Source organism: Condylura cristata, unplaced genomic scaffold, assembly GCF_000260355.1.
Source record: "Condylura cristata isolate star-nosed mole 26May11 unplaced genomic scaffold, ConCri1.0 scaffold00010, whole genome shotgun sequence".
Classification (NCBI taxonomy): domain Eukaryota; kingdom Metazoa; phylum Chordata; class Mammalia; order Eulipotyphla; family Talpidae; genus Condylura; species Condylura cristata.
In genome coordinates, this window is record NW_004567111.1 from 55095903 (window position 1) to 55118836 (window position 22934).

The following is a 22934-nucleotide window of genomic DNA, read 5'->3' on the forward strand; positions in this document are numbered from 1 at the left end:
AAATAACATATGAAAATAGATCTTGAACACATCTGAATGATCAATGTTTCCATGTAAATATTAAGTCTTTATAGAATATGGTGGTTACTGTTCTTTGGCAGAATATTGCATGTAGCTCTGGTTAATGCAATAACAGCCTTACCTCACATACTGGAGATGTCTCCAGCTGTATCTGACCACTGTAGGAATGGGGAAAAAGCAAAGATATAAAGTGGAATTTAAAGTATAAATATTTCAATAAAAAAGAGAAAATATATTCAGTTATTAAAAAAAAAAACACACTTCAATGCAGAATCTTGCAATTCTAAGGTTTCTTCTGATTCCATAGGATAAAAGTTCACAACACTTCTTTCCGTAATATCTGTGCTTAATCTGAAGAGCAAGAAAAAAAATAAGTATTAGTAAATTTATTAAACTCGTAATAAATTCTGCTGATATGTTAAAAAGTTATGTTATCATTAAGTAATGAAAGGCTTGTGGTAGAAATTTCAAACTAAATGACATTTTTCCATTGTGTGCCAAACTTAATACACTTGTCTGCTATTGACACTAAAATTCAACTTACTTGCAATATAATAGTAATTTCTAATAAAGTCATAATAGTCACAGGTAGCATACACTAAATTTTATTCTAGAATTTTATTAATTTATGGAAGCTGAGTAAAGCTGTTACATGTAACATATGATATAATATTTTACCACAGGTACTTTGCTTTAATAATAGGAAAATCTCTCTGTTATACACTAATATTCTCACTTAAAAAATAAAGATTCTCAGGCAATTGGGTAATCATATTTATATTTGAAATTTTAATATTAGGTAGTTTCTGAATTACTGCAGTTTTAAAAGTTGAGTTTTTAAAAAATGTATGAAACCAGGAATTTTGGTAAGTCCTATAAAAGTTATAAAACTATCTTTAAAATCAGAAAGGAGTTCATATTATACAAATTCATTGAAAAAAAGATGCTATTAAATTAACAATCAGAAATCCTTCAGAGAAGAGACCAACATTAAAGGCACAACAGGATAGCACTATTCAACTAGATTTTTTTTTTTTGATGTTAAGATTGCATGGAAATTAATCCTATAATCAAGGCTTAACTAAAACAGCAACAAAAAAATCCAGATCAATGAGATAAAGAAAAAACCTAATGTGAGTGTTAACTGTTTATTACTAATATTCAATCCTGAGCAGTTACAAATAAACAATCTCTTGAAAACTGCTCACTCTTTATCAGAAGCAAAAAACAGACTATTACTATTTCACTGACTCACAAACACATTTAAAATAAAGTGAGGATTCTCATATCTAGTAGCGATTACTTTAGCCTTGAAGCAGCTAAAGTAGTGGATTATTTCAGGAGGAAGAAAAATACACATAAAATCTTGGAACATAATGTTATTATAAAACAGCACTCCATAAAGATGCAAATCAATTATGACTTGGAAGGTTACTCAGGTTGACACATACCATCTATTTGTGCAACGCCCTTGACAGCTCATTGTCTCATATTGCCAAGCTGGAGAGAAATCTGGAGATCCTTGTCATCCCACTTCCCATGAAGGATGATGAAACTGAGATCCATGGGTGGAGACACCCTCTCCAGTCATTGGGTCTCACTAAGGGTTCCAGTGACATATTTCCATGCCACTGTTCCCTCTACCAAACTAGGCTTCTTTTTCGCTTTGGAGCGTATATGTTAAAAACCTAACATTTGTGGCCCTCCTGGTGGCGCAGTGGGTTAAAGCACAGCACTAAGAAGCTGAAGCCACTTCTGCATGAGTTCGATTCCCGCTTGCCCCGGAGGTGACCACATGGCACGGCAGACCACTCCTGACCTGCCCGCTGCTCCCCTCAGCAGTGTAATTTGTCGATCTGCCTGTTCTGCTCCCCGCTCTGTCTCTGGTGAATCCTCTCACCACCCCTGAGCCTCTGGCCTGTACCCCAGTTCTGTATGCACAAATAAATAAATCTTTAAAAAAAAAATAACCTAGCATTTGCAAGAACAGTTTATTGGAAAGGTGATACAAAATGTAAGAGGTACAAATATTAGAATAATACAAAGTTTGAGACTGAATGGGGCCTTTTCTTTATCACATTTATTTAAGAGTGATAAAGAACTCTGCCCTGGACTCAAATTCTTTATCCATCAATACTCTTGCCCCTGGGAATCACATTCTCTTGAACAACTTCTATTACCATAGGACCTCATGAAAATGACTTTCAGTCTCTAAGCCCCAGAATGAAACATCCAGCAGCTGATTAGATACTGTCCCATTGCCACTTTGGATTCTAGTGAATATATCCAACTGACCCCAACATCCTCCTCCTCAAATCTATTGTTCCTGGTTGTTTCCTATCTCAAAAAAAAACAAGACTCACATCTAAAATTATTCTCTTACGTCCTACTCATCACCTGCATTAAGCAATCATGTAAGAAAGACAATAGCACCTACTACTGGGTCTCTAAATATATATAAGTATAAAGGAAAGTAGTAATTTGAAATTCAGAAAAATCTATTTTAACATACTTCTAGGTTTTTTATACACTCTATCTAATTGTGACCAAACTTTAAGCCATCTATGTACTTTTTCAAGGTAACATAATATGATGATCGTTCCAAAATGTGTTGGAAGCTTTAAAAGAACTTTTTATAGGCCACATTATATTTCATTTTACTAATGACCAAAATATATTTAAATATCTTCACTTTTTTCCAAATATGTGCTATGAAAAACACCATCTCCCTCATAATCTTTGCTCTTACCGTTTTGCCCCTTGGAATAAGTCCATAACTTTGATGATAAAGGTTTATATTTGTTCATTAAACTATAGCTATACACCACTAGAATGCCCTCCAGAATGGTTTTGCCAACTGACTTTCCCACCAACAGTTTATATATTATTTTAAATCCCCACAACTGTAAAAGGTAATGCTTTTTATAGGTGAGGAAACTGGTATAAACAGAAGTTATATAATCTGTTGAAATTAACTGCTGTTAGAGCTGAATTTGGAACCAGTGTCTGGCTGACTCAAAGTCTTCTTTTCTCAGTGGCTATGCTACTGCTATTTCCCTATTCCTCACAACTTCACATATAGGCACATGTGCATCCACATATGTACATCCAAACGGGCACACATACACACGCACAGCTCTCCTGTCTGATTTCTACCCTCTCACTAACTACCACAGCTTAGGATGTGAGGCTCTGCTCTTTAAAGAATTTGCCTTGATTATAACAAAAATCCCCATATGAATTTCAGGAAGAATGAATGAGTTTCATTAAGGGGTAGAAAAATGGAAAACTTAACTCACCCCCTCTAGAAGTTTAACTCTTATTTATGGGTCTTGGATAACAGGCAGTCAATCATGTTAGTGGTTGACTAATCCAAAGTGTGTGTATATATTTTTTTAAATGAGGTAATGTATCCACAAACTAGTATGCATTATTTTTACATGAAACCTAGGCCAAGGAAAGACACACCTACCTGTTCGTGTCTTGCAATAAATCCACTGCTTCTCTTAGCTGCTCAATCATTGCTATATCTATTTTCTGGCCTTTAGATGATCTTATTCTGCAAAATGAAACCAAATGTAAGAGGAAAATGATCCCTAGAGAGCATGAATGTCAAGTCCTCCCCCCAGGGCAAACTCACAAAAATCCACTTACCATGTAAAAATGATCGAGAGAGTTAGTATTTATAATGAAGAGGTGAGTATTCTGCAGGGCAGTGGCCAGCTAGCACCTGAGTGGAGAAGCCCGGCTCTGCTGTACAGGAGCCCACCCACCATCTCAAGTGTCAGTGCCATGGGCCTCCGCCAGTGAAACCACTAGCAAGTGGTCCTACACTGTGTCCTGGTACTCCACAGCAATGCTCAGGTGGGCAGGGTCTCACTACTCATGGACCCTCCAACAACCTGAGCATGGCTCAGTCCAGGGGCCCTTTGTGCAGAAAATCATCTAGGTGCTTAAAGATGCCAGGCCTATTTTTTAGTTTTCAAAGTTTAAGTTATAACTTAAAAACTCTTTCACTATAAAATCTATTTAAAAAAAATCATTCTATGATGCCATAACCAAGGTAGGTCTCTTTAGCATCACAAAACATACCAATAATAGCTGACAGGTAACACTGAACAACATCTGAAACATTCAGTAAGTGGAGAACCTTTTGAATAAGGTAGTAAATCCTCCCTAAAAAAGGAAGTCTCCCCAAAGATATGAAAATAGATCTAGGACTACTGCTACATGCCAGATCATGGAAAACAAAATCCTGGAAATTAACAATTTTCTCTATATCACATGCCCACATTCAATTCCCCCCAAAAAGCCCCTTCATATGATAAGATAGCTCAGGCCCTTCCCCATAAAGTTTGCATGGAAATCCTTACAGGCAACAGAGTAAAAGCACTATCTATTTGGAGCAACATTCTGGACTCAAACCTGACTTAGATATGTTCTTCGGAAAAGATAATCAATCTAATCAGTCTCTCTGTCCTTCAGTTCTGGCATCTTAAAATTGGGGATAACAATACAACTTAGAGGATTATCTTAAAATGAAATTGTTACTTATTACCTGTGAAATGTTTTGGATAGTGTGGCATTCAATATTCAGTAAATGTTAGCTATTACAACTTTCAGACTTGGGACAAGGTCATTAACGATATAGTGTTTTCTCAGATCTTTACTTTGGGTAAAGTCTAGGAAATCTGAAGATACTCTGGGTCCTGGGAGACCAGGACTATGTACCACTCTAGGTCCAGCTGTGTCTTCTACAGACCAACTGAAGGAAGCAAGAATCTTGAGTCTAGAAAATTCTAATTCCCTGCACCACAGTTCTACTCACAGTCTCAAATCAGACAGAAATCAGGGCCAACAAATAGTTGTGAATTTACACTGTATGTCCCAGTATTATGATTATGGCAACAAGCCAGTGAAGTTGGCAGATTTTTTTTTTTTTAAATCAGTATTGTTCAGTAAGAATCTGTTTGCCTCCCTCAAAAAAAAAAAATTTTTTTTTTTTTTCCATGATAGGGTTGTATTCTGTTTGAAACATGAACTTCCAGGATGGGGCTGACACCCAGACCCTCGGCACTCACATCCCCTCGGTTTGCCAGTGCGTGTCCTCTTCTATCCGTAAGAGTTCTTCACAGTCCTCGGTCCTATCCTGCGGACAGAATGCACGATATTCTGAGCAATACTGTCTATCAATAACCAAATCTGCCTCAATCTGTGCTCACAGTAGCAACATTCACAGCTGCCAAACAGTGGAAATAACAGTGGACAGGTAAACTGATAACACAGAATATGGTCCCTATGGACAAAGGACTGTCAGTCAGCCTTAAACAGGAAGGACATTCTGACACAGGCTACAACATGAATGAATCTTGAGGACACAAAGCTATGTGGAAAAAATGACAGTCAAGGGGGAATAAATATTGTTATTCTACTTAGATGAGGCACCTGGGTGGTCAAATTCATGGAAAGAGAGAATGAAGAATGGTGGTTGCCACCGGTAAGAGGATGGGGTATGGGAATTACTTTTTAAAAGATACAGAAATTTCAGTTCCACAGGATGAAAGCACTGCAAATGGGCTGCGGTTATGGGGACATCAAAATATGCATGGACTTAACAACACTAAATTGTATGCTTAAAATAGCTAAGATATTAAGTGTTATGTAACATGTATTTAGAGAAAGAAAAATAAAATGAAAATGCAAAACTGGTAGGAGAAAAGGAGAAAAGCTGGTCCAGGACCAGTTTCTATTACTGTCAGAAATGTAACAATGACTCAGCACCTTCCTGCCCTCTTAGCACCTCCTGATGTTGACAGGTTTCTCTACAGGGCTTGTGGGCCACATGAGGATGTGCAAGCTACTGTTTGGGAGAGTGCTCGCTGTGTGCATGTGGGTGCTGTTGGGGGAAAGGAGAGTATAACATACTTAACAGAAATGCCTCAAATTGCATGTAGGAGTTTTTCTGTGGACAGCACTCAGATTGCACTGACATGTCCCACCACCACTATTCCCCAAAGAAACATCATTTACATAGAGGTACGAGGAAGGTGTGCCCCACTTCCACAGGTTTCTTTTCACTTTCATCTCTGACACAGAGAAACGCTGCCTTACCCCAACTGACAGCTAAAAAGAAAGCCACTCTGCTTGTGTTTGTGAATAATTGCCTGCATAAACCACAAATATTGACTTCAATGTTACAGACAAATTGTCAAGGGTTGCACTTTCCTGGCACGGAAGTAGCAATGAACAAAAGATATGTTTTCTGCACCAAGGTGCTAACTCAGCCCAGTCTGTTCTCCAGCTGGGTCACTCAAAAAGCCTGCTGAGGAGGAGTGTGCTGGCTGATACCAGTGTCTGGCTTGAAAATCATTCAGACTTTTTCTATAATGATTATAGTTATAGTGCTCAGAGAAGTCAATATATAAATATATAAATTGCTGCCACTATCCAAATGATGGTGAAATGCATGAATGAAAATATGCCACCAGAAATAACTGTACCATGCTCCTTTCTCTTCTTGGTGAATTCCAACTGCAGGGGCCATGGTATTTTCTTCTAACTTTCAGTTTCACAGAAAAAATAACTAATCATAGAAAACACTTTCTTCAGTATGCAAAATAGTGCTCCCACTGGTTTTCTTTTGAAATGTTAACTGTTCACACAGTTGATCCTCATTATGCATGTATTCCACATTTATGGACTTAACTACTCTACAATTTGCCTGTAACACTGGCATCAATTATTGTGGTTTATGCAGGCAGTTAGTCACAAACACAAGCCCAGTGGAGAGACAACTGAATCCTGGACAAGCACTTCCCAGCTGAGGGTAAGAAGGTGAAGCTTGCCTTCTAGTTTCAGATCTCACACTGTAAACAGGCGTCCTTTTCCGATTCTATGAATTCCATGTTTCCAGCTTTGCATTGACTGGTGTGATTTTGTTCCCAAAGCCCCCAAGCCTAGTGATGCAGTTCTGTCTTGTGTTCCTCAGCACAAGAAAGCTATGATGTGCTTTATAAAGAATACACTTATCAGGTAAGAAAGCTTCCTCCAGGCTGTGGCTGTGAGTTCAACATTAAGGTACAAATAAAACTTAATAAATAGAGTTATTTCAGACAGAAACACACAAAACAAGCAGGGGTGGCCTAAGTCTGAAAGAAATGTGTGACTAGAGGCTCACCGGCCCTAGCTCTATATTTCTACAGAACCAGTGGCTCAGCATTGGCTCATTTTATATTTGAGACAGCTTTATGAATCAAAACAGCTGTGAAACATGAGACAACATGTACCTATAGGCACAAGATGCCAGTTTAGCAAAGGAGCTCTGCACAAAGTAAAGAAGTCCTGATGACAGGGAGGGCACAGCTCACACTTGGTTGCTATTGAGCGCATGTGCACAGATTTCACTGTGATGCAAGTCGAGGCAAAAATGAGTCTGGCTTTCAATGGCTTTCACTACAAATCTAGGTTGATTTTGCTATCAGCATTCTCCCTTGACCTCTAGAAGAAGCCTCTGTGGGAGAGGGCACTTGAGCACACCTCTTGCCCCTCTGGACAGCTGCCCCAAGACACGCACAGCACAGCAGCCACTTTGGCGGAGCACTCTGCCAAATGTGCTTTCTGAAATAATGTTTTATTTTACTAGTCACTTCAAGATTTCAACACTGCTATAGATTGTTAAGATGAATTTTTCCTAAAATTAAAATAAAAGCCTAAGTTTCCGTGTGCTTCTGACAGACGTATCCTAGAGCTGACCGGACAGATGTGAGCAAAGCTCTGTGAGAACCCCCGGCCTGACTATCACTAGGCTTGTACTTCAGGAATAAGCCTCGTGGCAGAACATGGATCCTGTGTGCACAAAGGGGAAGAGGCGGGACAGCTATGGCTGTAGATCTGGTTTAGAGACCGAAATGAGGAATGGTGAGGTCAACTGAAGCAATGGTCATGAAGGCAGATGGAAGGGAGATGTTTTGAAACAAGAATTGGTAGCTTAGATATAGAGAGTTACTAATTTCTGTGTTTTGTAATCGTGTATAATGTGTGACCATTTCAATGGGTTTTTTTTACCAATGTATGCCATGTGGTGGGTTCATTTTTATTAACTGCCTTTAATATTTTGTGGTAACATTGGTTTGCAACATTGAATATGACTTGGGGTAAAGGTTTACTCTCTTCGGCCTGTTACCATAAGGTGGTAACCTATCACCAAACCCCAAAACCTTCCACAACACTGCTCTTTGGGAGCCTGTATTCTTGCTCTCCACTCCTTGCCCTCACCCTCTGGTAATCTCGAATCTACAATCAGATTTCTAGAGCTCATATATTGGGGTATATTTGTCTATTTCCTTGTTTTATTTCTGTATATTCCATTTATGAGTAAAATCACCCAGTCTATCTCCTTCTGTTCCCTGCCCCCCATAGAACAATGTAAAGAGATTTTAACTTAAAGAGAATAAAATGCTAAAAAAATTACCTGCTTTCTAATGTTCCCTATGACCAGCCTAGAACTGGGAATAAATATTCAACATATTTTCTTCAAAAACATCCCCAACCTGTTCCTCTGAAAAGAAAAAATTTCCCCTCTGTCCTCCTAGGTATGAATTTATTTTGTGTTTCCTTTCTATTTGCATTTTTGTTTTCCTAGAAAATACACATTTTAGCACCATGAAGAAGAGGTCTGATATATAGTATATAATAAGTGAGTGAATAAAGGAATCATTTTTAATTTTTTCTTACTTATTCAGTTAGTAGAAATGATACCTTGTGGCTAGTAAAAGAGGCTTATGATTTCTGTCTGGTCACATAAAGGCCTCATAAATACACCAGGGTCATGTCCGGTGTTAGCGTCAGCTATCTGCCTCCCAGTTGAAAATGATCCCCAGAGGTTACAGTTTGAACAGAGTTCAGTTATTATAATACAGACCTCAGAAAACAAAAACAAGCATGTAAGGATCCCAATGTTGGCTTTAACACAGTATTTTAGGGTCCTTGTCTCTCAAACCACATCAAATCTAAACGTTACTAAAAGAAATATCCTCATGATCCTGGGTGCCACAGCCTAATTCAGAAAGACTGGCAGAAACACAGCAAGACACCTAGTCATGTTTCAAGGTAGAAACGTCACTTTTCCTCGCTCTTCTCTGCTATAATGAAGATTCACCTGAAGACTTAGTGACTGTATCCAATCTTTCAACACCTCACTGAAAACAACAATTCAGAAATAGGTGTCCTCAGAGTGGTGTTTCTATAGCTGGTAGACCAGATTCACTAGTTTTCTCTTTATACTATGGATATATACCTGAGAAAGGTTTTCACCTAGAATACATGAAAATGTATGTGAACTTTATCTACGTTAGTTGTTACTGGATAGTAATGGTAATTTTGACAAATTTGAACTTGTAGTTGAAAGCTGAAATAATTTCCAACTAGTCAAAAGATAATCATCCACATCCACAGACAAACTGATAGGCATATATGACAGGCACTGGCTCCAAATATCAGAAGTAGACACACAGAGCCTGAAGATAAGAAGGATCTGAAATTCAGGGTGATGGACAGGTAACTTTGAACTTAAAATTCTAAGGCACCAAGTAGAAGAAAGTAAATTTAAAAATTAGTTGCTCCTCAACTTGCCTTAATATAGTTTATAAATTCTGAACAAAGACCATCTGTTTCATGGGTAAATTGATTTCTTTCTTCTCTTGAGTTGTCATTGTTACCCACAAGGGAAGGCTCTGGTTGAAATTCCTGATGAAATTCCCCTAATAAAAAAGGATGAAAACATGATTTAATGAACAAATATAGTCCAGAGGATACTCAATATATTATCTATTTCAATCTCCTCTCTTATTTCCTCTATGTATGACCCAAGTTTTCTCTTTTCTGGAGGATACGAAGATGAAAAAAAAAAAAGAGAGAGAAGAGAAAAAAGTACAAGGGATGGAAAACCTACACTAAACTTCAAACTCAAGACCTCATACATTCCTGATGAAAGGAAAGGAATTTACTTTTATTTTGGTAAGATCAGAGAAAAGAAACTATAAAAGAGGACTTTTGGGCTCTCACTGATATATAACAAGTAAGTGTTTCAAATTCAAAATTCAACAATTCAATAAATGTTTACTGAGCAACTATTAAATGCCAGGTTGACCAGAAATAAAACAAGGACCCAAAAGTAATAAAAACACAAGACATGCTAAGGGCCTCAGAGAGGAAAATCATACTCAGAGCACATCCAGGTAGAATGTGCTGCCGGATGGCAGGTGGAGAACAGGCCGGGGAGGAGAACAACCAGCAGATTTCTTCTCTCTGATCTTAAGGCTGAAAATGATCCAAGCTGGGTCATCTTCAAGGACTCTTAAGCAGAATACCCATTTCTAAAAGGAGGGGGACTCACAAGTAACAAATTATAAAATTGTCTTCAAGTCTTACCTACTGCCCTGTATGAAGTGACACGCTTTGTCTAAGTTAACAAGGTAGCAGCTGTGCTTTTTGAACAAAGCATACATTTAGATTAGGGCAACATATAGTTCCAGTCATGATTTCAGACACACACACACACACATATAAATGCTACATTTAGTTTCTAAATATAAAAATGTAACCATAAGAAGTGAAGACACTCTAAAGTTTGAGCTGGGCTCAGCACTGCTCCCATCACTAATCACAGTAGATTAAGCGACTGGGATACTCTGCTTATGAATCAGATTCTCACCATTCATACAGCTTAAAATAACCTCTGCCACAAATCAGTAAACGTTAAATTTTAGTCTTAAAAAATTACTGAACAGGGGTCCTCCCTGGTGGCGCAGTGGGTTAAAACACAGCACTAAGAAGCAAAAGCCATTTCAGCATGAGTTCAATCCCTGCCTCAAGGTGATCCACATGGCATGGCAGACCTCTCCTGACCGGCCTGCTGCTCTCCTCAGCAGTCAGCCTGTTCTGCTCCTCACTCTTCCTGGTGAATCCTCTGGAAACATTTCTAGGATTACCAAAGTATGCATGATATAGGGTAGTGAGTGATCCTTTATTGATTATTAACAAATCATAGATAGAATTTTAGACTCAGAGGACATTAGAGGTTACCTAATTAATCATGTCGACTTTAGGTGAGAGAATTAAGGTCAATTGACTTGTCCAAAGTCAATTAGATTCTGAAGACATATCTTAACTACATTTCCCACCTTCAAGTGTGGTTAGATGTGGCCACATAACCTATAACCAAGTCTAGCTTGTAAACAATGAGCACTCTTTTTATGCCCAGCCAATAAAAGCCTCCAGTGAGAAAACCTCCATCTTCTTCTTCCTCTGACGTGAAACAGAGGGACTTAGAAGTTTTGGGAGTCTTGTGTCAAAGACAGCAGAGTCACAGGATGAAAGGATCTTTGTTCTTAAATCACCTCTTAGAAGGGAGTTTACCTGCCAGTCACTAACTCCCAGGTGGACTTAATCTGAATTGTATTGAGCCAATGATTTTATGAGTTACAAATGTCATATATATACATCTACATCCCAGTAATTTCTTTTTAAGAATGGATTTACAAAATCTTGCATATATCTTCAGAATAAGAACAAACAGCTCTACTACTTTCTAGCTGTATGCCCATTGGCAAGTTATCTAAACTCTGAGTCTCAGTTTCCACACTGATAAACTGGACATGACTGGAATACTCATTTCAGACATTTGTACTTTAAGTGGGATCACATCACACACTAACATGTACCTGGGGCATAGGAAATATTCACTAAACTGTAGCTATTGTTATTGTCATATCTGTGCATATTTTAAACATAGTATTTAAAACTTAAAAACAGGGACTTCCCTGGTGGTACAGCGCGTTAAAGCACAGCATTAAGATGCTGAAGCCAATTCAGCATGAGTTCCATCCCTGCCCCGGAGGTGACCACATAGCACAGCAGACCTCTCCTGACTTACCCGCTGCTCCCCACTCTGGTGAATCCTCTTACCAAACCTGCACCTCTGGGCTGTACCCCAGTTCTGTATACAGAAATAAACCTTTAAAAAAAAAACTTAAAAACAAAGCATTCTCCCCTTCTTTCATTTTCAGACCTTTAATTGGGCCAAGATGATGACATGGGTTGTCCTTAACAATCTGTTCCTCTTCCATGATGTTTGACATTGGCACATTGAGGCTAACAGCATCTTCATCAGAAGGCTAGAAAAACACAATGCATTGCTTCACTCAGGGAGATGAAGAGAATCGATGTGATAAAAAACATACTGTGATTCTCAAAAACGTAATATTAGGTAAAAGATGCCAGATACAAAGAAGAACCCTACTTACATATGTTTAAAAACAGTTAAGCCTAATCCCTGATGTTTGAAGTCAAGAGGGTGAACACTCATTCACGAGTGAGTTCTGTAAATGATGGTAAAGTTCTATTCTTGAACTGGAACCTGGTTCTATGGGTGTGTTCATTTTTGGGTCATTTCTTCCAGTTATCATTTATGTACTGCTCTGTACATATATGTTTTGTTTTTCTGTTTTGTGGAGAAATAGCTGACAAAGAACAATGCAGCAGTTTAAGGCATGCAGCATGACTTGATACATGCATTATTGCTAAATGATCCCCACAATAAAGTTAAATCCATTCCCTCACACGATTTATTTTTCCCCTTGTGAAAAAATTATAAGATCCTAAAATTATAAGACCTGTTAAAAAAAAAAAAGGACCTAATATAATCAAGAATCAAGTGAGGGTTGTTTTTCACTTGATCCTGATATCAAATCTCACTTGATTATAAATCGTACTAGGATTTCTGAAGTATGCAAATAAACAATAAAGCATTGTTAGCTGGAGTCACCACTCTGCATGTATATGGTGGCTTGTGAATCTTAGGACTTAGGGTTTTAGAAATGTGAGTGGGCATCTTTTCACCACATTTACCCCACCTACCCCATCCTTTCTTTGACAGCTACCTATCTGTTCTCTGTTTCTATGATTTAAATTTCTTGTCTTCCATATTCAACCTTCACTTTGTGAAAATCCACAAAGCTAATACTCATTTTTTTTTTTTAACATGTGCGTTGAAAATTCTGTCAAGCACTTGGCATTTTCTAACATAAAAAGACCTCGGGGCACTAAAAAGGACTGTCATATTATTGTTAAATCTAATCAAACGTTTTAATAGCAAGGATATTGATTAAATCTAATCAATCGTTTTAATAGCAAGGATATGACTGTCATATTATTCTTAAATCTAATCAATCGTTTTAATAGCAAGGATATTCTGAGATCTGACAACACCACTAATTGACCAAAACTAGTAAAGTTTCATGCAGTTAGTCACAAAAAGCAGGCAGTCAACTGCTGAGACAAATTTATTCATTTATTTATGTTGCATCTTATGTGCAACATGAAAATTAGAGTTCGATTTATTTCCTCATTTTAGGCTGAGGAAAAGTGCATTACATATAATCAAATGCTGATGATTGTTGAACTTATAAGAAACATTTGCACTATAAAGTTTTCAGGATAAGGCTTTAATTTAGTAATCCGAATTAGTTCTGTCTGTGGGTCTTGTTCCCCACATTAGCTGACAGTTTTGTTCAGATAATGTATAATTCTTTCATAAGTGAAAATAATTTCATAAATAAATTATTTCCCAATGTTTCCATTTAAGTGTTGCTATGCAGTGAAAAGTTTTCCAAATAACAGGGGTCAGGAAGCCCCAAAGAACATTTTTGTTTACTTTTGGGTATGTGCACAAATCATTCAGAAACCAGCAGAAAACAAATGTGCATTTTGTCATTAAACAGGGATTCATTGAGCTCTATTTTTTCCTTGTTGAAAGAAAAGTTAAGTTCTAAATTTTTAGTGTTAACTCAGTCAGACAATGATAACAGTCCAATAGGAAGGAGGTGTGATTTTTGAACCTCAAAATGAGATACAAGTGGAGAACAAGGTTAATTGGCTGCAGATGATAACAGATTTGCCAAACAATGTGAAAGTAGAGAGCTACATAAGAAAATTCAGAACCTTTGGCATTCTAAAAAGCAAGCTTCTTGGAGGCGTTCTCAGGTAATGAGTCTATATTGCAAGACAGGAAAAAGCCAAAGGTAAGTAAGGTTTGTGCATTGCCCTTCTTTCCACCCTCCTCCCTTCTTAAAACCTTACAAAATTCCTTGGCCCTCCCTGGTGGCGCAGCGGGTTAAAGCACAGCACTGAGAATCTGAAGCCGCTTCCACATAAGTTCAATTCCCGCCTGCCCCGGAGGTGACCACATGGTGTGGCAGACCTCTCCTGACCCACCCACTGCTCCCCTCAGCAGTGTACTTCGTAGATCTGCCTGTTCTGTTCCCCACTCTGTCTCTGGTGAAGCCTCTCACCACCCCTGAGCCTCTGGCCTGTACCCCAGTTCTGTATGCACAAATAAACAAATCTTTAAAAAAAAAAACCTTACAAAATTCCAAAGATGTGGATAGAGTTAAAAGGGAGCGAAGAATCAATCCTTGGCCTCCTTTAGAATATTAGCATCCTATTTATTCTAAGTGAGAAGGATAATGAAGCTCTTTGTGTAATGTTTTATTAATGAACTTAATTATCCTTGGAAGACAGATAAAGGATAAAGCAGAGTCTGTTATAATTTAATAGAAAGTAAGCTTGGGGTGAGTAATTTCTTAGACAATGGATATTTCAGGGGACTTAGGCATTTTAATAAAGTTAAAGGGAGAGGAATTAAATACAACTTATAAAGCAATGTATTAAGTATTTTCTCCCCCGGGAGCCACAGCCATATTCATTTGGCTTCATGAAGGTCATTTTCTTTTATTGGCATGGTCTTTTTTGCCTAAATCATCCTTTTGAAATGTTCTGCATTAGATGTTAAATAGCCTAATGTTTAAAATACACTGCTTTATAAAGCATTTTATGAAAAATAAATTTAAACAGCTCTACAGGAAACCTCAGAGACCTAGAGAAACCTGGGAAAAGGTATTTTTCCTGGAGTTGTACATAGTAATACTGTGAGTTCCTAGGGTAATTAGCTGACCCAATAATTACATCTCCAAATAAAATTACAATGTTTCAAAGCTCAATAACTACAAAATTCCAGAACTTCTCTTAAATAGGGAAGACCGGATAATACATTATCTCCTAACCCAACTGCCCCTTCCATCAGGAAGTTATGCTTATTGGTATATTAGTGAAAGATTCCGGGGAAATCTAATAGCCTATGAACAAGATAACAAACATGCTAAGTGAGTTACTTGTAACAAGCATTGTGAGCACTTAGAAAGTACTTGTTGGTGAGGTCTCCTAGCTTAAACCCCACATTTTAGACAATTATCTGAGCAAACAAAAGACAATCTAAGAGTTCCAGAAAGACAAATATTGTTAATAACTATATCTTCATTTGCCTGTGGGTAAATCCACCAAAATTCTATGTACATTTGATCCCTGAACAACTCATGCATGCATAAAACAAGCTTTTCCTACGTTATTTTGTCACTTAAAAATATACACATTTCTAAATATGTCTCACAGGTATTTACATATCACTTGGTCATTTCAAAATATTTACTAAGAAAATTCTAGATAATGTGGAGAGTGTAGTAGGAGCCAGAACCTACTCATCTTTACAAAATATTTAAGATGCAAATAAAGCAAACAAACAAAAACAAATAAAGCTAATATTTATACAACACTTAGAAGATTTCAAATTGCTTTCACAAATATTATCACATACTCTCATGCAGATACATGACTGCCCCTTACCAGAAAGGAGTTCATGAATGCAGGCAGACATATTCAGAATCAGAAAAGGAACAAAATTTGATCATGAACTTACTTCTGTGGCAGATAATCGTTTATCTCCATTGTCACTTCCAACTCCTGAATCAGAATCCTTCTTGCTGGGATAGATGTCATCAATATTGAATTCATTTAGAAAAAATTAAATTAATGGAGTTCACAGTAACATACATCAGTTTTTATATTTCAAATTAATAATTGTGCTATACAAACTTTTACTGTTACTATAAAGTAACAAGACAGTTCATACCAAATAAGCTAAAAGTAAAACTTAATGAAAGCCAGATACTTCTAGTGTCTAAATAGAGCACATTTGTCCAGGATTTCATTGATTTATACTCTTAAGTGTTCAGTTCCTTCAAACACTGAACAAATTTATTAATTCTGGTATATAAAAAAAGCAAAAATCTAATTGGCTTAATTGCTTTTTATGCTACAAGAGGATTATTTTTTATCTCTTACAAGGTTATTTTGAATAATTCAATAAGCTTTTATCCAATGACAAAAATCTGGTATTATATTTATGAAAATAAAATAATATAGATAAGGATTTCAAGCATTATATAAAGATGCCATTGACAGGCTGAGATTTTTAAATCACCATGTTTACTCTTAAATTAAAGAAAAAACTTCTCAAAAACAACCTGTTTCTATGTGTTCAGTGTGGGAGCTTTGTTCTCTGAAAGTTCAAGGCCCAATTTATGCCACAAAAAGGCCATGGACATGTGTAAGGATTGTGTTTCCATTATAAACAGGAAATGGCAAAAATCTACACATACTGCATTTTAAAAAGAACTAAAAAAAGAAAAACTTGCAGTTTTTCTTAATAATATCCCAGAGGAATATTAAAAACATCATTAAAAAAGACATGTTTGAGCTTGATATGGTTATTTTAACTGATAAATAGAAGTTTCTATATTTATACTATAGATCTTATTTATGAGGGTATGCATAAACACCACATTCACCCATATGTAGCACTCATATAAAATGGATTATTGATTAGGACAGTGTAGCACTCACATAAAATGGATTATTGATTAGGACAGGTAGATGAAATTTGAGAGATGCCAAAATGTTATCCACAGCATAAATTTTCTCTATCTTATGAAGTCACTGAAACTCTCAGTTATAAATCTGTGCTGGTTGAATGAAGCAAAGGAATCTGAGAAGCTATTTACCTGGAGTGCCTCAGTCTAAGCAATTCTAAAGAGGTTTGAGTGATATCAGACACTCACCTGTCTTCCACATGCTGGCGTGAATGTGGCCTCTCCATTGTGTGTAGGTAAAGAGAGTCAGCTGTCTTCATCTGGCATGCTTGTATACTTAGGTACTTGAATATATGCACTTTGCCCTTTGTGCAAATCTATGGAGAAATCAACATTACCTATTTTGTAATGTCAAAACAAAATGTAAATTTTTGACTATATGTTTTTAATTTTTGCACTTTCATTTGAAGTAATACTAACAATGCACACAAATTTGATCTTTCTGAAAGATATAAGAATTTAGGCAGTAATTTGAAGGATCAAATTCTACATTAAATAGAACACAATGCTCAAGCACTTTCTAGTTTCTCCTGCATTAACCCATACGATTCTGAAAGAACTTTCAGTATAAATACTTTAAAGAGTACAGAAGTCAGATAACTGACCTGGTAACACTCCAATCCTGAAAGCCTATATATTTCATTTTGTTCTCATATAGTTCAATACTTAAACTTGAACTCTTATCTTTGAATAATCAAGTCATATTTCAGAATGTTTAAACTTCATTTTCCAGCAAACATTAAGGTAAGAATTGTCTATTTTCCTTTTCAAAGTCATAGCCCATATGCATGTATGTTACATTATAAAATAATCAAGATGACAATTCTGAGATTGCATGATCAGAATAATCTGATCACAGCCAAATGATAGTAAACAGACTTGATGTAACAAAAGGAAAGTTACTGTAGTCAGCTCTACCCAAGGGGTTATCTTATCTAGACACTGAGATTGTGGTTATCTAAAACAAAATTATTCAGAAAAATATTCAAACCCAGCTCTGCCAGAATCCTTTAAATGCTATAGATAGCACATGCCATGAGGTAACAGACCCCTCACCTGTGCTGGAGGAGACTGCAAAGGGTTATTCTCAAGCAATAATACTTGCAATTGCTTCATCTCTCTAAAACAAATGGGAATCACGAGCACTTTATTGCAGGAAAAGTCAAACTTTACCAAGGGAAGATCTACTAGTTCTGAAAGAAAAAATAAAAGAACAAACTCAGAAAGCAACAAGATTAAATGGCCAAACATTACACAAGCAATTTTCTGCTTATCAGGAAATATATCGTTTATCAAGATGTGGTCACATATTAGGAATATATAGCATGTGCATGTAATATTTTATCAAACAGGAGGAGGGATCTCTCATTGGGAGCCCTACAATGATTAGCTGGCAGTTAGTCCTGATAAGAGCTGAAAACACTTGACATTTACAGTATCTATTGTTATAAAAGCTTTTTTTAACCCCAGAGAAAGCCACACTCCACAAGACATGTTTATGCTCTAACTTCAAAACATTCTCAAATAGTACTTGCTAGCACAGAAATAGGTTAATTGTAAAGTTTTATCTATTCAAAGTATCTGGACTGGCATGATGTCAAACTAGTTACAAAAAAAAAAAGTTCATGATTTTTAACTCCGTTTTAAAAAATAAATACTATCTAATTCAGAATTTTGCAACAAACCCTATAATCCTGATCTGATGAGGATTCATTCTACTGCTTTAAAAAAGTCTGTAGCTCATGGAACAAAGAAAATATGTTCAGCAAGTGGTGCTGGGAAAACTGGGAAGCTACATGCAAAAAAATGAAACTAGATCACTGCCTCACTCCAGTCACAAAAATCAACTCGAAGTGGATCAAAGACCTAGACATAGATCACTGCCTCACTCCAGTCACAAAAATCAACTCGAAGTGGATTAAAAACCTAGACATAAGACCTAGAAGCAAAGATGGGTCAAACACTACACGACATACACTTCAGCGACATCTTTAAAGACAGAGCACCCAACACCACAATAGTGAAGGCAAACATAAATAAATGGGACTACATCAAGTTAAAGAGCTTCTGTACAGCAAAAGAGACATTACTAAAAACAAACAGAAAGATCACTAATTGGGAAAACATTTTCTCACACAAAAGTAGCGATAAAGGATTGATCACAAAAATATACAGAGAACTGATGAAACTCAACAAAAATAAAGTAAACAACCCCATCAAAAAATGGGCAGTAGAGCTAAAAAGACACTTCTCGAAAGAGGAACTGCAGATGGCCAACAGGCATATGAAAAAATGTTCAACATCACTCGTAATAAGGGAGATGCAAATTAAAACCACAATGAGATACCACCTCACCCCAGTGAGAATGGCACATCTTCAAACAACTAGCAACAACAAATGTTGGCGAGGATGTGGAGATAAAGGAACTCTCCTGCATTGCTGGTGGGAATGCAAACTAGTACAACCACTATGGAAAACTGTTTGGAGGTTCCTCAAACTGCTAAACATGGAGCTTCCCTACGACCCAGCAATCCCACTCCTAGGTATCTACCCAAAAGACACAAAAACACTGATTGAAAAAGATACTTGTACCCCCATGTTTATTGCTGCTTTATTTACAATTGGAAAAACATAGAAGCAGCCCAAATGCCCAAAAGTAGATGACTGGATTAGAAAGATGTACATATATACAATGGAATATTACTCAGCAACCAAGAAAGAGAAACACATATCTTTTGCAGCAACTTGGATGGAGCTGGAAAAGATCATGCTTAGTGAGATAAGCCAGAAAGAGAAAGAAAAATACCGGATGGTGTCACTCATAGCAGGAGTATAATGGACCAGGCGAGAAAATAACAAAAATAATGAACAACCATATACCAGAGACATTTTGTGGGGGTGGAGTGGGGAATGGGATCAAAAACGGGGGGGAGGGGAGGAAGGGAGGGAAATGCACGGGACTGTGGTGGTGGCACAGAGGTGATTTGGTGATGGGATCATTTAAAAAATATACTTCCCCAATTCCTCTTTTACTGCCACCTGTGTGCACCTGAATTGGGATCTGCTGAGTTTGATGTGCTCCGTCCCATACCTCCTTTAATGCCAAACAATCCACTGAGGCATAGAAGGAAAGTCCCAGCCACATCTGGAGTCAGCTGAATTAAATGAATTAAATGATCCGGGGATTACAATCGAGATGGAAAATAAAATGTGCAAAATGATGTAAAAATAAACTTTGTAATAAAAAAAAGGAAAAAAAAAAGTCTGTAGCTCTACAAACAAGACAGAGTATTATATTTAGCTTAAAATCCCCACCCAGTGGCATAGTAAACACTCAGTAATCTCAAGCATTCCAACTGACATTGGCAGCTGCTAGAAACAAAGTCAAACCTATTGCATACAGCAACAGGGCTAAGAGATACCAGACATGCAGGGTGACATGGGGCAAAACACCAAGCTCAGTGTGAGAGGTTGCAGTGGGTTCACTTCAGCATGGGACCTCACTAGTTTTGTAATGGGACCTGGGGAGGAGGGCAATACTTTAAAATGCTCAAGGAGTTGCAGTGGTAGTGCAGAACACATAGCAAAAAGAGGAACCAAGTGCAGATACCTGGAGAACTAATATCATTCCTACACACCCCTCTCCCAGCCCCCCACTCAACTATACCACTTCAAGTTCCACCAATAAAGATCCCTGTAGCAGCCAGTGTCTGCTCTGAATTCAGCTGACTCCAGATGTGGCTGGGACTTTCCTTCTATGCCTCAGTGGATTGTTTGGCATTAAAGGAGGTATGGGACGGAGCACATCAAACTCAGCAGATCCCAATTCAGATGCACACAGGTGGCAGTAAAAGAGGAATTGGGGAAGTATATTTTTTAAATGATCCAAAATCCAGTTCTCCTCTTCTACCCTTCCAAAAAAGTAGTGCAAGTCACTGGCCCTAGGCCACACTGGTCCTGGAGGTGGTCATGGAGGGGAGGGTTTGAGTATCAGAAGGTGGAGCAGAGAGAAGTTCACAGAGGATATAAGCTGGGGTCAGAAAAGTGGAAGGGAAAGAAAAGTAATACCCTGCTCACGCAGTTTGTTTCTAAAACAGGCATAAGAATTAGAGGAGATTAATATAAGAAGCATTCCTGTAACTATTAAAAAAATTAACCAGTCTCTGAGTTGGTTAACCTTACTAAAGTTAGGGTGCAAATCAGTGGCATAATTTAACTGGAGTCTGGAGCTTCAGAAATTATCACTTAAAAGAGAATGTTTTCAAAACAAAACTAGAGGACTAAGTTCCTGGAAAACACAGCAGAAGGGTGAGGAAGCAGATTATAGGTCAAGGAAATGAGGAGTGGTTTTCCAAATTATTCTTTCAGTGTCCATTTGGAACACAATTTCATCTTTGTTTATGAAAAGAAAAGTAACTCCAGGCCAGAAAAGGTCAAAAGAAACAGAAAATAAAAAGGGAGAAAGAAAACATGTATAGCAATTCCCATTTCTCACTCCTCTGTCCATTTTGGTCCTAGAAAAAAATATGGTCTCCTCATTGCAGTAGCTGCAATAAAACCACCAGAAAATTGGTATTGAGTTAGGATGGAGCCGATGGGTGATGAAGCCACAAACACCCCCTCAAATTGAAAGCATATGAGGAAGGGTATTCAAGGAGTAAAAACAAGTAAATATGGAAAGACTTGAAATTCAAGGCCTGAGAGTACTATCAATGCTCTTTTGTTAACAGAATTCTCCCGAGTGAAGCAAAAAGAAACTTGATATGCAGGAAATTTTTTGAAAGAAAAAAAAAAAGATTTTCCAGTAAACTTAAATATTAATTTTAAGTGTATATTAAAATACTGAAACTGAGAAAATATAATCATGGGAGGTATAGAAATTTGTAACTGATCAATTTTAGGCAAAGGAATAACTTTTTTTTTTTAAAGATTTATTTATTCGTACAGAACTGGGGTACAGGCCAGAGATGGGTAGGGTGAGAGGATTCACCAGAGACAGAGCAAGGAGCAGAACAGGCAGATCGACGAAGTACACTGCTGAGGGGAGCAGTGGGCGGGTCAGGAGAGGTCTGCCACGCCATGTGGTCACCTCTGGGGCAGGCGGGGATCTAGCACTGAAGCGACTGCAGCCAGCTTGCAGTGCTGTGGCATCCTAACCCATTGTGTCACCAGGGAGGGCCGGCAAAGGAATGATTTTAAGGTAAGAACAGTTAAGAAAGAAGAAAGAAAAATCTCTATTTTGCATAAGGACATTCTTCCTCACAGGCACCTACAAAATGACTAAGTTAAAGTTTCCTCTTCAAGAGGAGCGTTCAACAATTTCTGATAATTTCTCAATGATTAACATGAGAACATAAATTTAAAAGGAAAGTTTTTCCTAACTCAGTTAAGGGTTATATGTTTAGAAATTTCTTGTTAGTAAGAGTTTTCCATTAATACTTGTGCAAACCACAAACAACGCCCTCACCTGAAGGAAGGATGCAGACACTAGGGGTTCTCTACTAGGGTTCTCAGCTCCCTAAAGTCGGAAACCTCAACAGTCAGATCTTCATCAAGCATGTCACTAACCTCTTGTCTGATAATCCAGATCATCACATATCCATACCCAAAACAACTCATGTTGCCTCCTGTGAGCTGAATTGTGAGTCCCAAGTTCATAACCTGGGGTACTAACACCCAGTATTGCAGCATGCCACTGTATTTGGAGACAGGGTCTTTCAAGGTGTAATGAATTTAAAATGAGATCATTAAGATGGGGCCTCAATCCAGCATAACTGGTATCCTTATAAGGACAGAAATAAGGACCACACAGAAGGAAGACTATCTACAAGCTAAGGAGAGAGACCTCAAAAGAAGCCAGACCTGCCAACTCCTTGATCTCAGATTTCCAGCCTCCAGAACAGTGAGAGGAAAAAGAAAAAAAAAAAAAAATCACAGTTAAGTCAGTCATTCATTCAGTCACTCAGTCTATGCTAGCTTGTAATGAGAGCCCAAGTAAACTGATACACACTGTCCCACATGGATTTTTAATGTTTCTGTTGTACTCCTTGTCTAAATTGACAACTTAAAATTTTGTTACCTACATGTAAACAG

General features: G+C 37.5%; 1 protein-coding gene across 3 annotated transcripts in view; it reads right to left on the reverse strand.

Moving 5' to 3' along the window:
* Positions 1-22934, reverse strand: part of LRCH1 (leucine-rich repeats and calponin homology (CH) domain containing 1) — a 187633-nt gene that overhangs the window by 37210 nt on the left and 127489 nt on the right. For all 3 annotated transcript variants that reach the window (XM_004680260.2, XM_012723254.1, XM_012723253.1), the window contains exons 5-13: positions 17898-18034; positions 17031-17158; positions 15830-15893; positions 12089-12194; positions 9652-9779; positions 5103-5170; positions 3494-3580; positions 283-372; positions 143-179 (exon numbers count right to left, since the gene is read on the reverse strand). In XM_004680260.2, coding sequence (XP_004680317.1) covers positions 143-179; positions 283-372; positions 3494-3580; positions 5103-5170; positions 9652-9779; positions 12089-12194; positions 15830-15893; positions 17031-17158; positions 17898-18034 — 845 coding nt within the window. The remainder of the gene's footprint in view (positions 1-142; positions 180-282; positions 373-3493; positions 3581-5102; positions 5171-9651; positions 9780-12088; positions 12195-15829; positions 15894-17030; positions 17159-17897; positions 18035-22934) is intronic.